The 17,388-nt window shown below is 40.0% G+C and overlaps 1 protein-coding gene across 1 annotated transcript in view; it reads left to right on the forward strand.

Moving 5' to 3' along the window:
- SUCLG2 (succinate-CoA ligase GDP-forming subunit beta) overlaps positions 1-16,073 on the forward strand; it is a 114,930-nt gene extending 98,857 nt beyond the window's left edge. The window contains exons 10-11 of the mRNA XM_066327221.1: positions 6,720-6,840; positions 14,115-16,073. Coding sequence (XP_066183318.1) covers positions 6,720-6,840; positions 14,115-14,230 — 237 coding nt within the window. The 3' untranslated portion in view covers positions 14,231-16,073. The remainder of the gene's footprint in view (positions 1-6,719; positions 6,841-14,114) is intronic.
- The last annotated feature ends 1,315 nt before the right edge of the window (positions 16,074-17,388 follow it).

Here is a 17,388-nt window from a genome sequence, read left to right on the forward strand (position 1 = left end):
TTGTTTTGTGTCCCTGCTGTGTGCAGAGCTGAGTGACACTGACTGTGAGCTCAGAGCTGCACCCCTGAGCAGCTGAAATACAGGGAAGATAGGAAACTGGGAATGGTTTGCAGCTTCCTAAATACATCCCAAGTTGATCCCAGACCAAGGGATGCCCAGGAATGATGGATTATTGTGATGGATGTGTCAGAGCTCAGGGTGGGCAGAGTGCGTGTCCTGCGGATGAGGAAACGTTCCCAAAACAGGCTTGGCGTGAGACTTCCCACTGAAATTCATCGAAATGGAGATTCCTGAGATGATATTTTGGAGTTTGAAGGAGGCTGGTGTGTGAAATTGGAATATTTCTGCTCCCGAAACACGCACTGCTTGGAGCTGGGCAAAGGAATGAAGGAATGTCTCTGGGGACTGTTTCCACTGTGGTACTCTGATGTGTAATTTGCCAGTCGTCATTTCATCTCATTCCATTAATGAGCTCTGATCCCTGAAGTTTTATCTTTGTGTCAGTGCTACAGAGAATTAAGACAAAATCCCACAGTGGGGACGTTCCTGGTGGTCCATTCTGGGGGGTATCTTTGGTATTGGAGACTACCAGGGCTCTCCCTGCTCCAGACTCCTCCTGGTCTGCCTGTTTCTCATACCCCAAGGAAGAGCCACAACCTGGAATTTGGGTCAGTTAGCAGAGGATTGTTGCTGAATTGTTTTCAGACAAGCAAAAGTCAATAAATTCCTGTTCTAGATCCTGGATTTGCTGTAAGCAGGAAGGACTGAAAACTGTAGGTGGCTGTTTCAGCATGCCAGAAACTGGAGCTACAAAGTTTTGACTTCGCAAAAATGTGGGATTTGGGACTCTTAGCATGGCACTAAAGGAATTGCATTTCAAAAAAGGCTTCTCTCCAGTGCCAGCCAGGTACTGCCCTCTCACCTGCCAGCCAAGAATACAGCAGTGGGATGTGGCAGAACCAGATATTTTTCTCTCAGTGAGATTTGCATTGCTCAGCAGCCTTTTGAATACAGACCAAAAATCAGCTTTGGACAAAATCCTTAATCTGCTTTTCCTACCTAACAGTTGGGGTGCCTCAGACAGAAAAATCTGAATTGTGTTTTGGAGATTCATCAGGGTTCCTTTCCTGCCAGGGCAACAGGGTGCATTGCCTGTGAAATTTAAACCTTGACCTGTTTTAGAATAGTGCAAGACACTCAAAACTGCATTGTGTCACTATTTCTTCATCTGACTGCAAGCTTTCCTACTTTGCTGTCTGTTGATTCAACCTCTTTAAACTTATCACTTTCAGACTTTCAAAGTTCCATCCCAAAGAGGCAGAATGATATTTTGCATAATTTTTATAAAGTTAAATCATAGAGTTTGGCTTTAAGTAGAAAAAATAACCCTGCTCTCCTCTCCAAAGAGATTTTTATGTCCCTTTTCCACATTGAATTGCAGTGTCCTCTAGTGGGTGTTTTAGGCAAATGTTTTTGTGTTTGTAAATCTTTCATACTGCTCAGATACAGAAAGCTTCATCTTTATTATCAAATGAACCATAAATGTTCTTTGATATAAAAAGACAGAGGATTAGAGTAATATTTCAAAACTGAATAAGAAAAAGTTACATTTGACCTGTGGTCCAAGCTGTAATAATACAGAGATGTATAAAAATGTTTGCATCTGACTTATCTGTTGAAGCAGAAGGATAAAGAATGATGACACAAGTGTGAGCATGTGTCTTTTATGACATTTTTTACTTTGTATTGAGAGTTGGATATAATCTACTTCTTTCACATTGAAACAAATTTGATAAACTATGAATGAATGAATATTAAACACCGGTGTTTAATACTAGTAGAAAGGATTAAATGCACCACATTAGACTCAAAGTGAGGAACTATGTATCCCATTTTACCCAGTGCTTTCGATTTTTTTCTTATTATTGCTATCTTAAAAGACAATGCCCTTCTTTTAACTGGGATTCTCTGGGATTTGAGGTGTAAAACATCTCTGAAAATCAAAATGGGAATATAAAAGTTTCACATGACCGTAATTGTCAGGTTTCTGGGTGTTTGCAGTTCTGGATGTCTGGATCCAGCCCCTCTACTTTCCCTCCATGGGCTGGGAACACATCTGGATCTTCACTGCTTGTGTCCCAGCATCCAGCTGCGTGAGCATCCCCCAGTCTGTGACACATTTGAGTGATCCGAGGTATCAACCTTCCACTGGTGTTCATTCTCTTGAAGGGAGGAGGAGGAGGAGGGAAGAAACAAATCCCTGGCAGTGAGCTGCCAGCTTGCTTTTCTTACTTATTTCCTGGCAAATGAATGACTTCATTTGGTAAAAGAACGTGCTTTTGTAGACACAAAATACGACTCTGCTGACCAGAAAGACTGGGAGACATGAAGCATGTTTTAACCTCAAAAAATGCTAGGAGCCTGCAGGCAGGAGCATGTTTGCCAGCTGTACCATGCAAACCCACTGTCTTTCACATAGATGTGCCCTGTGGCATCCTGGAGAAAGAAACTTGACATATGTAATCTGCTTCATGCTGTCTGGGTACACTTCCAACTGATGAAACAGTTAGGAGGGGTCAATAAATTAATTCAGTTTGCTTGAAATAAAAGGTGGGGGTTTTTTCAGGCTTCAGTCAGACAAACCGTGAGCACCTTCTTTGCTGCTGCAGCTTTTAATGTGCTGCAGATGTGGTTTTACTGACAGTTGCTGAATAGCTTGTTTTCATCTAAAATACATGGATTGAAGTTCAAAGTCACAATTTCCAGCAGGGTCAGAGATTATACTGGTGATTTTATGATATTTATAGTTCACTCTGTGGACGTTCATGCATCTGTGTGAAAAGATGTGTACGAAGTCTCAAGGCATGCATTGGATGCTGTGAATAATTGGAAACTGTTGCAAGTCCTTGATGTCATCAGATGAGATAATGTGGAGAGGGTTTTGTGAGAAAGGTTCTCAAAATTAGAAATGAGGCACAGGAGAAGGGTTTCTGGGCTGGGGAGGGAGAAGGAAAGCAGGACAACTTCTTTATGGGGCTGCTCATGTTTGAGTCATCTCCCAGTGCTGATGAAACCTCATCAAATTCAACTGCATCCCTGTTTGGATGTCTGCTTTATGTGAGATTCAGAGTTTGCCTTGTAGGAAGGAGCTGTTTGTCCAGCAGCACGTTGGAGTCCTACACCTGTTGTAGCTGTTTTGTGCTGACAGCAAAAGTGGGAAATCAAAGAGGAACAACAACTTGCCAGTGTCAAGCTTTTGTCCTCTCTCTTTTTGCATGCAGAGCTGGTGTGGGTGGTGCAGCAGGGTGAGGAGCAGTGGCTGCAGACAGCCAAATTCCCCCAGTGTGGATTTATGGATGGGCTGTGGGAAGGTGGAATGTTCTGCCCCTGTTCATCCCTGAGCGTGTGATGGTCACATCCCAGTGTGTGTTTTGTTGAGGCTGGGAATATTTTTCGAGGAAATAATAATGAGAAGAGAATACAGTAAATGCACACTCACTCTAACTGATTTTAGAAAGTGGCCAGCTATGCTAAAGCTGCTTCTACTCTACCTAAAATGCTCTTGGTTTTGTGGAACCTGGCAGCCTTGTGGATCATGGGGGTCATGCAATGCAATTCTAGCAGTAATCTTCCAACACCATTACTTTGGTTACTACACAGTTACATTTATTTGCAGTTTGAGGCTTCTTTTGGTGCCAAACATTCAAAGCAGGCTTGCTTTGTCAAGGCTGGTGTTACCAAAAAGTGACTGGAAATTAAAACTATTCATTTTAGTAATAAAGTGACATAGATTTTACATAGATATAGCTATCTACAAATATATCTACTTTCATACATAGAGAAAATACTCTCTCTGTCTGCACAGCTCTTCATACAGCAATTAGGAGCTGTGGGATTAATGGCTATTCCTGTATTTGCAAAGATTTAACAGATTTGCTGACACCTGGGAGACTGTGGGGTTTTACCAACACTGGTGGAGATGTCTCCATGCCATTGTGGGTTCCCTTATTTCTCCAGAGGAATCCACAATCAGTTGCAAGTACCTTTTGTGGGGATTTCACATCTGTCAGTTGTTTTGCTGCATTAAAAAAGCTTGACCCATGGATATGCCACTACCTTTTGTTTCCTTAGTAATGTTGCTGAAATACAAAATACATTTATAAGGCATTCTGGTCGGTAAAAATGGTTATTGGAATAATGATGCTATTTAGTAACCTGTCTTGTATGCAGGCAGTTTGCTCTCTCCTTGATATGTCTGATAGTCCACAGGCATTAGATGCTGAGCTTGTGGATATATAATGGTTCTGATATGCTACAGGAGGTTTGTTTTCTCACAGACTTAAGTAATACAGAGATAGTGCATTCTCTGTGCACATGAAACACTGAAAACCTTTTCATCCATCCACTGTGTCTGAATGCTGAAGTTCTTTCAGCTGGAAATGCAAGATCTAGTCAGGCTACAGAAGCATATATAAACAATGTTCACAGATTTCAGCAGAGTTAAAGTGAATCTCAGCATCATTTGAACTGATCTTCTGGCTTATTGGGAAGATTACGATAAAACCCAAGATCGAATTCCCTACCTGATTCAGTTTCTTATTGATTGAATCCTTTTAGACTCCTCTCTAATTTAACAGTGTATTTTTATTAAAGCCAAGCACACAAACATCAATTATCCAAGCTGCATCTAATTTCCTTCGTGGTTTTTTTTTTTTTTTTTTTCCCTTTTGCTGCCAATGGATTAGAAGACATGATTAGAATTCAGCTTGAAAGCTGAAAAGCAGATCCCTAAATGAAAAAGTCTGTGCTAGGAATTAAAATATCTGTAGTGGGCATAAAATCCTCCTCCTTATCTCTAATAATGTAAACACACTTGGTTAAGTTGATCTGTCACATGTCTGGTGCAATGTCCCTGAATTAGAAGGATGTATTAGAAGGGGTGGAGGGCTGTCTGTGGCGTGGCCCAATGTTAGAATCCATCACCAGGATGCTTTAACAAAGTGTTTTGCATAGAGAGACCTCTGCCATAAGGGTTAATGGGATAAGAGTTGGGAGGGCTCTGGTTTTACTTTTTGGTTTTACTTCCTAACACCAGGAATGTCTGTGTGTGCACAAGCAATGGGAACAGGGCAGAGAAGGGTTCTTCTACAGTTTTACTCTTGATAGCTTCTGCAGAGTTAAGGATTTTGTGACACAAAGGTGAAATAAATAACTGCAATGGCATCACCAAGTGAAAATCCAGAAAACCCTTAACTGGGAAATGCGTGCATTTAACATGACTATAAGCAAGAGTTATAAGATCAATTAAATTGTATGTTCTTGTTTGACTGGGGTATAGATTTCCTTCTGGTGCCTGTGCTCTGCCTGGGATGAGGAAGCCACTCCATGAGCCATACACAGGCTCCATGAACTCAAAACGCACTTGGTGCATCTTTTGACCAACCTGGTCTACTGAAAGGTGTCCCTGTCTTATGGGAAGTAAAGCATTTGTTGAGATGTTTTGTTTTCCTTTTGTACTGTGGATGGCAGTATTACTACCAGTGCTGAACTCCGTGTGTGTGAGTGCACATCACAGGAGTTAATTGTCACATTTTGTCTGTGGAGAGACATAAAACCTGATTGTGCAGAGCTATAAACGTGTGTGGCCCCAGGGAATTTTCCTGGTGCTGGTATGAGCCTGGCTACCTGGGGCTGGGCAAAGTGAACCCTTCCCTCTGGTGCAGTGAGTTAAGCATAATTGCAGCTGACATCATGCACCAGTGCAGTGATATTTCATTCCTTCACACCTAATCCCTTCTTTATCCTGGCGGGGTTTGAGTCAACACAATTCTGGCAGAGCTTGTTTGTGACACCCAGTGGAGCTTCTTGTAGAGCACCCAAAAATGTTGTGGGATAGCCCCAGTGTGGAATGAGGAGCAGCATCCCTGTGGTGCCCTCCTCAATAAGGCATGGTTGGGAGCCTGGGGTATGGGCTTGGGTTAATATTATGCTACTTTACCAAGTGGGAAGAAATCATATTAATATCTTTTATGTATTAATGTCTTGTATGTTGTGAAGGGCAATTTAATTGTAAACTGAGTGGAGAAATTGCAGTTCCCAGAAACTGAAGAATAGCAGCTTTTTGAGGTTATCAGTTAACCTGTTGTAATGAATGCTCTTCATTACATGCCTCTCCTTGTTAATTAGAAGGGATTTTTACTCCTCTTTATCAAGTCAGGGCAAGTATATTACCTTTTCCTCTGTCGTGCTTGTGATGAAGTGAAGATCCAGATTGGTTTGTGAAGTATCCACATGAATATTTCATTGCATGTGCATCACACATTCATACCCTGTGTTTTCTGGGCTCCAATCTCTGATGATTATTCAATACATTTTAAAAATAATCTAACTATAGATTGTTTAGGGTATTTATATTTATATTTATATTTATATTTATATCTAGAAATTCCCCTTTTTTGTAAATATTTAAATTATGACATTAATTACCATGCCAGTTTAGACCTAGACAATTTATCACTGCTGTACACTGGAGCAACGACAGACTCAGACTCAAATTCTCTGAGTGCAGAGATGAAGCATGTACCTTCCATAAATGAGAATGTGCCTGACAGAGGGGAATTGGTTTCCTGGTTTGGATCTTTTACCTGTGTTTATTTAAAAAACAAAGTCAAAACATAATCACGCCCCCACTCAATTCCTCCTTGGTTTCTTCCCTACAGGTTGAAGCAATCCTTGTAAACATATTTGGTGGCATTGTGAACTGTGCCATCATAGCCAATGGAATCACCAAAGCCTGCCAAGAGCTGGAGCTGAAAGTACCTCTGGTGGTCAGGCTGGAAGGTGAGTGCTGCTGGATTCACATCAAAATCATCCCTCAGGTTCTCAGTAATTCAATCAGAATTTCGTCTCCTCCAAAGCAGATTGGTCCCACACAATAAGAATAGCTACAATTCTTCAGCCATAACACAACCTGAAGTCAATAAACTCATGTTTCTTCATTTATGGTCCCTGATGGTACTGGAAGCAATGAAATTTTGCAATGGAAGCGTTACGAGTTTGCCTGTAAGATTTGCAATGCAAATAGGAGTTGTTTTTGATGTAAGTTTTTGTTTACTGGAAGGTATTTCTTTTTCATTTTTTTTTTTTTACTGAATGCAATTCTATTATTGCTAAACCTGCAGCAAAATATAGTTTTCTTAAATTTACACCAGTGCCATAATTAAAAGAAAGATGTTAGAAACAGTATTTTTGAGAGAGAAATGACTGCAACATGTTTCTCTGCCCAAAAACACCCAGTCCAGCTAAAATCCATAAAATCCAGAAGATTTGGTAATGGTAAAGAATATTTTTTTCTTTAGTGCATCCAGCATTGTTTCACAAGAAACAAAAAATCCATAGAGAGGGGAGGACAAGCACTCTTTGGCAGTTACAGACTTTAATGGCAGTGGGTGTGGAGTTCTGCTTCTGCCTCTAATTTCTGAGAAGTGCCCTGAAGGAGGAAGAGTCTCCTGCCACTGAGTGAAAAGTGCCTTGATTGCAATCAGCACACGGCCCTGGTAAGCTGAAAATATTTCTTTTTGGCCAAGCAGGTTTGGAAAACAGAGGGATTTGTGGCTGAGTGTTAACGCCTCTTACTCAAAACCATCCACATTCATGTTTGTGTGTGTGTAAAGAGCATAAAACATCCTGTCCCTCTGCATTGGTGACGAAGGGAGGAAATGCATTCCTTTATGGACCTGAGATGCAATACTGAGGTGGTTTTTCACATTGTGATAGAAGGGGGAGGAAAATACGTTCTGAATACTCAGGCTTTTGTAATTTTTCAAAAATTACCCTCACCAAGATTCCTGAGGATGCAGGCTGCCCACAGAGCCCTTTGTTCAGAGGGATGCTCCTTTTGTTTTTCAGGAGGAAGAAGAGCTTTCCCCTCCCTCGTTCTCATGCTGCACTGCACGTGCTGGCATGACTTCTGCTGTGCTGAGTGCAGGGAAGTTTAGATACCCTAAAATGGATTTTAGAAATAAATAGTGAAAATTTTCTTTGGATGGCACAGCACCAGTCAACACCTTAAGAGATTGAGTAAAAAGTTTAATATGGATGAAGGAGAGACTGATGGATGTTGCTTAGAAGCAGAAAAGTCTCATTATATAAAATCTCATTGTTTATCAGCTCGAGGCTATGTTGTTTCACTTTTTTTCACAGAAAAAAAAAAAAAAAAAAAAAAAAAAAAAAAAACAAAAAACAAAAAACTTTTCCTGTCTTTCACAGCTGGGAGAAAGCTTTATCTGTCAGATCTGTGAGACTTCTCAACTGTTGTAACTGCTGCTTTTTAGGAGAAGATATTGAAAAAGCCATTAATTCTTCCTGTGAACAAGATGTTTCTGTTGTGATATTTGAAACTATTATAAAAGAAACAAGAAAAGCAATTTGGTCATTTTAAACTGCAGTCTGCTGGGTCTGCCACTGCATTTGCTTGGCCTTTCTCCTGTAATTTTGATCATTCCATGATTGTACAGAGGAAAGAGTGAAAACCCTGTTCCTCTTGTGCCTGCAGCCTTTGAGTCATTTGCTGCTCCATCCACAGAGGTGGAAGCTGAATCTTCAGAGTGTCAAACACAGACTTGAATGCAAAGATCTTTGGGTCACCATCTTGCCAGGATTGCTCACTCTTTACTAGAGCTCTAATAAGGTTTATCCTAGACTGATTGCTGGCTCTGGAACTGGCAGCATCACTTTTTCTTTAGGAAGCTCTCTCTCAGAATAATACAGCAAACTCCCACTTGTACATAATCTTCATCTCAAAGGTTTTTAATTCCTCCTCTTATTCCTCATATTCAGCCTAAACAAAGAGCCATGATGCTTACAACCTTCAGATGTTGTACTTTGGAACTGTTAGCAAGTCACTGCTGTTTTTTCTGCCTCCCTAATCACCTAACCAAGCAATATGTGTATGTTTGGTCCTTTTAATCTTGCCTCAGAAATGAATCCCTCTGGATCCTTAATCGTCTTTGTTGTTCTTTGAACTCACACCAGGTTATTTAAACTTACAAGGATTTTGAATCAAAAATGAGTACTGTGGAAGTAATAAGACTACCCAAGACTTTTTTAAAACATCACTGATAACATTTTACAGTTCAAAAGGAGAGAAAGGAACAAGCACTCTTTTGGGTTTCCATTTTGAACACTCCCCAGCAGAAGGTTTGTGATTATTCCCATAAATCTAACAGATTTGTGACCTGCACTTTAAAGACTCTTTGCCCACATGCACTGTACTACAAGTGTCTTGATGACTAGAGTTTTAATCAGTCAAATCTGTCTTGATTTAGTAGGATTCTGTGGACAAATCTTTGTTCTCAGTCGTATAATAATTACAAGCCGTTTTACCAGTGGATAAAGAAAGGATTACTCTCCTCTTTGAAAATGGTAACTTTATAATTACGTATGTTTGCTTGCCTTATCAGTAAAGAACTCACCAGCTGAGACACAGGATTTTTATTTAAAAAGCTCATGGACAAATGGAGAAACCACATATTCCAGATTTCATCTTCTGCAGATAGAAAAGTAACTGCTGCTGGGTTTATGCAGGATTTTTTTTCCCTTTATAATACAATTCAGTTAAATTTTGTGAAAACTGACTAGGAGTGCTGAAGGGAAGCCAAACCTTGCTTCTCATTTATGTAGCTCAGAGTTAGATGGAAAGAGGGAAGAATAAAAAAGAACTGTGAATTAGAGATCTACTTCCTGTGCTGGAAATTTTACATCCTCTCTCTTTCAAAAAATGAATTCTCTCTTTCTCTGGTCATAGGGCAAGAAAGACTGGGAGAAATCATAACTATTTAATATGTTGGCATTCAGATAGAAACAAGTTGCTTTTTATTCACGTGTCTGAATGCAAATTTTTTCTATATTTTTCATTCATGTGATTAGTGACCTCGTGTGTTCTTCAGAATCTAAAATATTCTAGTATCTCCAGAAGTCTTTTACACACAATTGAAATTTTGCTCCAGCTTTGCAGGTATAATTTACTATGTGTGCCTGATTTTTTGATTTTTAGTATCCCAAATTGCCTGTCAAGAGAGCAGAATGGGATATTGCAAAGTCCCACTTACAACTTCATTCAGATCAGCCTATTCAGACATATTGTGTTTAAACATTCAGCACAAATTTAAATGTGCCCTTCCCCGTTAGGATGTAAACATGAGGCAGAGGGAGAGATTAAAATATTCTTTGGGGAATGTTTAAGGTAGGAAAGGGCAAAGGGAGTGGACAGAATAAAGTTTAGTTGTCTCTTACAGGTAGGCAGTGGAAGTTAGTCCATTCTTGACTGCAGAACCAAGAGGTGTGAGATGTGAAAGCCACCAAAACTTTGTATGTCCCCTGCCTAAAGCTCACTAATGAAAGCTTGGCACCAGCCAAACCTCAAATCAAATGTTGCTGAAGAAGGTTGACTAGAGATGAACTTCCAGCCTGATTCTCCAGTAGGTCTCTGTGTTTGGGACCTGAGAGGCCACAGGTTTCCAGACTGTGGGGATTCAGGAGTGCATTGCCTGGATCCATGCCAGGGGAGATTTGGCTCAGTGCACTCAGCACTGCAGCAGGTCAGAGCTGGCCCCTGGCTGTAGCATGGGCACAACCTGCTCATGTCACTAATAATAATTGACATTCTGCAGGCTGTGACATTTCTTATTGTAGCAGAATGTTTTGGGTCCATCAGAGTATTTTTTTAAATGTTATTTATCTATTTGTTAGTACATAGGAAATGTATATAACTGTGTCTTAGCCCTTTCTAGCTTATTTACCTGAACAGCCAGAAATGGCATTGCAGAATCCTGCATCCCCTCTAACCATCAGCATTACCCAGTGACCATTTAGCCCATTCCTGGGTTTCTGGCAGTCCAAGTGAATAAGGGAATATAATCCAAATACTGCATGTGGAGTGTGACTGGGCGTGTTTTATTTGTTTGATTTTCATTCCCCCTCTCACAGTGTGTGCTGGTGTAATCAGACACATGCTTAGAATATTTAGTATTGAGATTTTTTTTTTTTTTTTTTTTTTTTTTTTTTTTTTTTTTTTTTTTTGTAATGAGTTGAACACATTTGCTTTGCTACTGGTAGCAGGGATTTCAGGTCCACAGAAGTGTAAGTGTGAGACTGCATTTCCACAGACTGGGAGGTTGTTGCAGAACCCAGTTTTTCAGCAGGGAGATATGTAGATTACAAAGCCTGGAGGTCCATGCTGATAAAATTACATCTTTCCAGGTTTTCTGTGGAGTGTTGTTGACAGTACTATGTGTCAGAAGACAAAAACTTCTAATTAGAAAGCCATTCTCTTCACAGAATCCAGTTCAAAAAAACCAAAGCAAACTAAACCACACACACACAAAACCCCCAAACAATAAAACCCAACAAGAACAAAAGCCCCACAGCCTCCAGCCCTGTGAATTTTCACCTTTTCTCAGTTGGCTGCAGGGAAGGTGAAGGGCAGATTATTCTGATAGCCTGGATATGGGATTCTGTTTACAGTTCTCTGACACCATCCAGTGGCAGGAGGTTAATGCTGGAAAAGTGGGATTCTTTATTTGTTTATTTTAACATCTGTTGCAACAAGATGGTATTCTTTGTAGGTTCCTAAATGTTTCCAGTGTTTTCAGAATGTTTCATTTTAAATCTTTTACCTCTGCTTTTAGCAGGCTCATTATAATTTCCATATTCTCCACATAGCTAAAATACTTAATCACAATGAGATAAAAGGCTGTCACTAAAAAAAAAGAGAATTAAAGCAAAGGAAATGCTTGCTGAAAAGTGTGTTTAGTTGTATGGCCTGCCTATAAAAGTATTTTATTTAAGAAATACAAAATGTACTCATACACTTTTGATTGGTGTGAGGTTTTGGTTTTTTTTTTCAGCTTTCATCATTTCATTTCCCTGCATAAACTCCCCCTTCCCTTCTCAGGGGCCTGTGTTTTGTATTGATTTTGTAATGCATGTTAGACAAGTGGTGTGGAGAGCAATCAATGCAGTGCAGAACAGATCCAATGTATTGTTCCCTCTCTGACCCCTTAGTAAATTAATATTGGCCACTTAGTGAAGAGCAAAAGTTAGTTTTAAATACATGGCTATCACAAACAGCACAATATTTTTTTTCTGTGTGGGAAAATTTCCCTCTTTCTGGTTTTGGTTTTTTCTCCTCTTAACACTTTGTCTTGTAGAATCCTATTTGAGACATCAGTACATTCTTGACTGTTTAAATGTTTATCACACTTGTATCTAAATGAAAGACAAAACCTTTAAGGCACGTTGGGAATCACTGTACAAATGTGAGGGTCTCCAAAGAGAAGAGAACCTTGGGAATAGCTCCTTCCTCCCCTGTGCAGTGCTGGGCTGACAAGTAGCAGCCTCCACATTATGTTATATAGGATACTTGAACAAAAATCAAATATTATGCTCTTTTCTTTTTTACTGTAGAAAAAGTTCTGTTCAGTTCTGGGTGTTACTAAGCAACCAAATCCCCCTTCTGTCAAATATTTCAGATGTCTCTGACCTTCCTACACAAACCCTACAGCGTGTCCTCTGCACAAGGATGGGGAGCATGACCTGTTCTGCCAGTGCCTTTGCAGAAGGAGCAGATGGGGTCCCACATTCCTCTCCCTGCTCCTGCCTCTCCCATCACAAACTGCTGTGACAGGGATGTCTTTGGTCCCTTTCAGTGGGAATCCTGACTTGAGCACGCTGATGAAACAGGCTTTTGAAATGCTCTGCCTCTGTGCTGCCGTTTCAGATGTTTTCTGAAGTCTGCTAAAGAAAAGAAGAAAATTTAAAAATCGTCCTTTAAAACGAGCGCTCTGGAAGTTGCTCAGTAAAGAGCATGCTTCTTGCTTGGTTAATAATTAAGGGTATAATTACTGTATAGCTCCAAATATAATTAAAATTCATTTTGCTAGGTCTAGGAATTACAAAGTAATTAAGCATTTTGACATGGCAAATGAACAAGGAACATGACATGGAGGAGGAGGAGGAGGATAGAAATGATTCTCAAGAGGATCAGCTCAGGGTGCTTGTGACTAGCGTGTGAACCCAAAGTGTGGATTCTTCAGCAGGATGCCTGACTCCAGGTTCTTCTGTGGTGCAGAGCATAGCAGTGATCAAAGGTGTCACTTGGCTTTGCTGGAGAAAGCTCTGGAGAATTCAGATTTTCTGTTAGTCTTAGTTTTCCAAAAAGAATGATCTATCATCCCAGACTAAATGGGAAGGTGATGCTCTTGTCTTTTAGATAAGTGTGAAAAGTGGAGAAAATGTATTTTCCTGAAATACCTTTTTCAGCTTTGGATTTTTTTTTCCTTTCTTATGCTTTAGTCTATTGACTGAAGTTGAGCTTTCTCCATACAAAGTGGAGCCCTTGTGCTTTGTAATCAGATATTCTCCTTGAGGTGGGGTGGACATGGCACTCAGTGACCTGATTTATTGGTGGGTTTGGCAGTGCTGGGCCTCCAGTCATACTTGAAGATCTTAAGGGTCTTTTCCAACCTAAATGTTTCTGGGATTATAATAATTTATAATTATAAATAAAGGAGGGATTAGTGTCATGCTGAATACCTCAGAGACCTTTGTATTCCCTGTTTTTACTAAAAATGCAAAAGCATGTTCAGGAACAGCTTAAACCTGGTTAAATTTTCAGGATTACCCAAATCTTTGCCTTTCAACAGCAGCTTCCAGTTATCACAGGTGAATTTTAGTTTTTGTTGACTTCACTGATTAGCTGTAGCTAATTGTGGCTAATAAATACCTTGAACAGAGCCTGGTACGTGGTCCATTATCCAGTGCTCTTGCTGGATGTCCCTGCTGGTACTCTGGGGGATGCTGCATTGACCCTCTAATCCTCCCAGAGCCCCTGTTGTGCACACAAGTGCCATTATCAGATTGCACTGTCTGTCACAATTGTCACTGGGATGAAGAGCTCCCTCTTCTCAGCTCAATCCAAGACACTCCTTTAATCTGCTGCTAAACTGAAATGATGTGCAGTTTGAGGCATTACCTGATTTTTTCAGAGCAATGCTAGGAGATGTTTATTTATTCATTAATTTTAATCACTAATTACAGTCGGTGTTATTTTTTAGGAACAAATGTCCACGAAGCCCAGCGTATTCTGAGTGAAAGTGGGCTCCCCATCACATCTGCCAGTGACCTTGAGGATGCAGCCAAGAAGGCAGTGGCGAGTGTGGCCAGAAAATAACACCTTGAAGATGATTCTTGTGGGAAGCGCCTGTGTTTCACCAGGCAGAATTCCTGCTGTTGTTCCAGAGGATTCTTGGAGTCTCCTGAGCAGTCATCAGGTTTGGTGGGCTTCATTGAGATTCTTGGCCAACCCAGGCCACAGGCTGGCCTTCAGAAATTTTGCAGCTATAATCTTCAAAAGTTTCTATGAATTATTTGATTTTGGTAATTTTGTTAGTCGCAACTGTAATAAGTAATACTTCACTCCCTAGAGGTCTTTTTTGCCTCTCCTTCCAAAATTGTCACTGATAAATTCATGATCAGACAAAATAAGTAATAATTGACTTCTGTCAACAGAATTGTTCTTTAATCAAACACTTTTAGGTCACCTGTTTCACAATATTTTCATTCATATTTTTGTATTGTAAAGAGTCAGAGAACTAGCAGTGGGTTTATATTTTTTATGGACTTTTACAATAATGTAAAAAACTGTGCTTACAATCCTATTTTTATTCAAATGAATGATGTTTATTTTCTTTTTTTTTTTTTTTTTTTAAATCACTGGTTTTGCCTTAAGATGATTCTCTTTTGTTGATGCCAATGGATACCTCACAATGGGCAAAGGGGATTGAGTAGCTGGTACTGAAAGGAGCTCCCACTCTTACCGTGCCTATAAACCACTGAAATGTGATCCATTTCTTTTCTAGTTTTTGGAAATGCCCTGCAGTATTTCCAGGTGTAACAATGCCATACAGGGGCCTCCAGGAGGATGTTTCTGCCACTAAGGAAAGGGCTGCTAACTTTTTAAAATCACCTCTTGTGAGAATGTCACTGCTGTGAGGTATTAAAGTAAGATGAGAAACTGAAGCAGTTTTCTCTCAGGAGCACAGAGAATTCTTCAGCTGATTTAACTTCCAACAACTATTTCTAATTTATTGGCAATAAAACACAAAAGAACTTGCCAATTTTTAAAGTATTTGACTTCTCAGGCATCAGTAAAAATACGCATAAGGGAAAAAAAATCCCCTATGTTTCAGTACTCAGGTATTGACCAAGATTCATTTTGATTATTTACTCCTTTGTCAAAATTCAAGCTGTTAGTTACACAAACCATTCATTCAGGGAACAGGAGGCAGTACTAAAGATCTTGTGTAACTAAATAACTTTGTACAAGTCTCACTCTGCCCAGGAATTATGTGCTGAAAATCGTCAATAAATTTGAACAGTGAACAAATGAGAGGATATTATGATCTGGTCTTGTAAATGGGCAGAGATACAAAAATTTGTGAAATAAATTCCTAATTATGATTTTATTTTTTTAGCAGCTCCAATCAATACTGTGTTCTGCTTAGAAAAATGTAAATAAATTTTTCTTGGCACTTCCATTAGAACTGTTACATTCAAAACAAATTATCTGCACTAATCTTTGGCTCTTGACACAAATAGTGCAGATAGGTTGCTATCATCAATTCCTGCAGGTTTTTCCTTCTCCATTCCTTTCTCTGCTCAAGGAGAAAATGTGTGACCACTAGAACAGCAATAAATATGCCACTAAGTCTGTAGTTATTGACAGAATGAAGAAGAAGGGTATCGTTGGCAGCTTTCTTGAAGGTGCATTAAAGCCACACTGCTCTGAAGGAAGAAATGTTTACCTCACCACAATAAATAAAAGAGTCACACCCTATTTTCTACGTTTTAATACTGGAAAGATAAGATTCCGTGGGAGAACTGTCTGTGCAATGTTGTCACACACTGTGTCCCCAACTCTGGTCTCAAAACCATCCACTGTGCGTACACAATTATTATTTTGCAGAGATTAATACTGTGTACACCTTTTTGTCAAATAAATGTAAAAATGAACAGGTTGATTGACTTTGTCTTTTCTATAAAATAAAAAAAAATGTTTAATTTGTCTGTGCTCTTCCATTTGGCATTTTGTGACAAGTGGGTGAAATCAAATGCACTGGAATTTAGTTTCAATTGGGTGATACTGATATACTCCAAGATACTTGCCTTTTATCTACAAATGTAGATAATTTTATCTATCTCTATATATCTTTTCTCATATATAGTCCAATGACAATACATTCAAGTTTTATTCCTCTTAAGCCATAGACAGAATGGAACAATATAATTCTGATTTTTCAGGTATAATATGGAAAATTCCCTAAGATTTGGTGTCTTTGAAGGTTTGGTATTTCACAGGCACTGTGCACTGGCTATAACCAGAGGCTTGCTGTGGTGGTGTGGACTGGTTTTTTTTTATTTGTGTGGATCATTTCTCTCCACAATGTGCAAAGTTGGGTTTGGTCTCACCAGGAAAGGCGTTTTTTAGTTGCATTTTCCCCAAACAAACCACACAGCAGCATAAGCAGTGGGTAAGTTCCAGCTAATCCCCTCTGTGAAAGCTTTAAGTGGGCTTTAATTAGCCTTTAAATCTGGAAATTTCAACCTGTATTAATAAAACTCCGTAGGACAGAACACTTTGGAAGGCAAAACAGGAGGAAACCATTAATGCTGACATTGTGTTACATCTTTAACAAGATACCTTTAAATTCTCCCAGCCCAAGTGCAACAGCTGGGAGTTGTGGAGCAATGTCCTTAAGGAGCACTTGCCATCCTATTTGTCAGTGGGGCAGAGCAACTGCTGTGGTGCAGAACTGCTGGGCTGGGGCAGCGTGGCAGGGCAGATCAGTCACCAGAGGAGATGCCACATTGCCCTGATTTTCAGCCTTCTGATGATTATTTACATATTTCTAGTGGAGATTCTCATGCATGTACCATAAACCAAGGAGATTGTTTTCATTCCTTTCATTCCTGTAATAGACTTCTGAACTGACCACTGGGGTCGGAGAGGTGTCCTCCCTGTCCTCCAATCCTTGATTGAACTCCAAATCCTATTTAAACCCCAAACCATAATAAACTTTTGTTTTATTCTTTTCCTCACTTCAGCCTGTCGGGTGAGTGCAATTCTTTTGTGTCATGTATAGCAACAATGCCAAGCTCCCAGCTGAGCTCTGCCTGGTGGCCTGGGGGTTTCAGGCACCTACAAATCCCCTGTTTTTTATGGGTCAGGTTGGCCTGGAGGCTTCCCTGGTTCTGGGAGCTGAGCCAGGACTGGCTGAGTGCACTGAGGGTGGCCCAAAACACAGGACTGAGCAGCCTGGCTGGGCTGGG

Source organism: Sylvia atricapilla, chromosome 11 (genome assembly GCF_009819655.1).
Source record: "Sylvia atricapilla isolate bSylAtr1 chromosome 11, bSylAtr1.pri, whole genome shotgun sequence".
Taxonomy (NCBI): Eukaryota; Metazoa; Chordata; class Aves; order Passeriformes; family Sylviidae; genus Sylvia; species Sylvia atricapilla.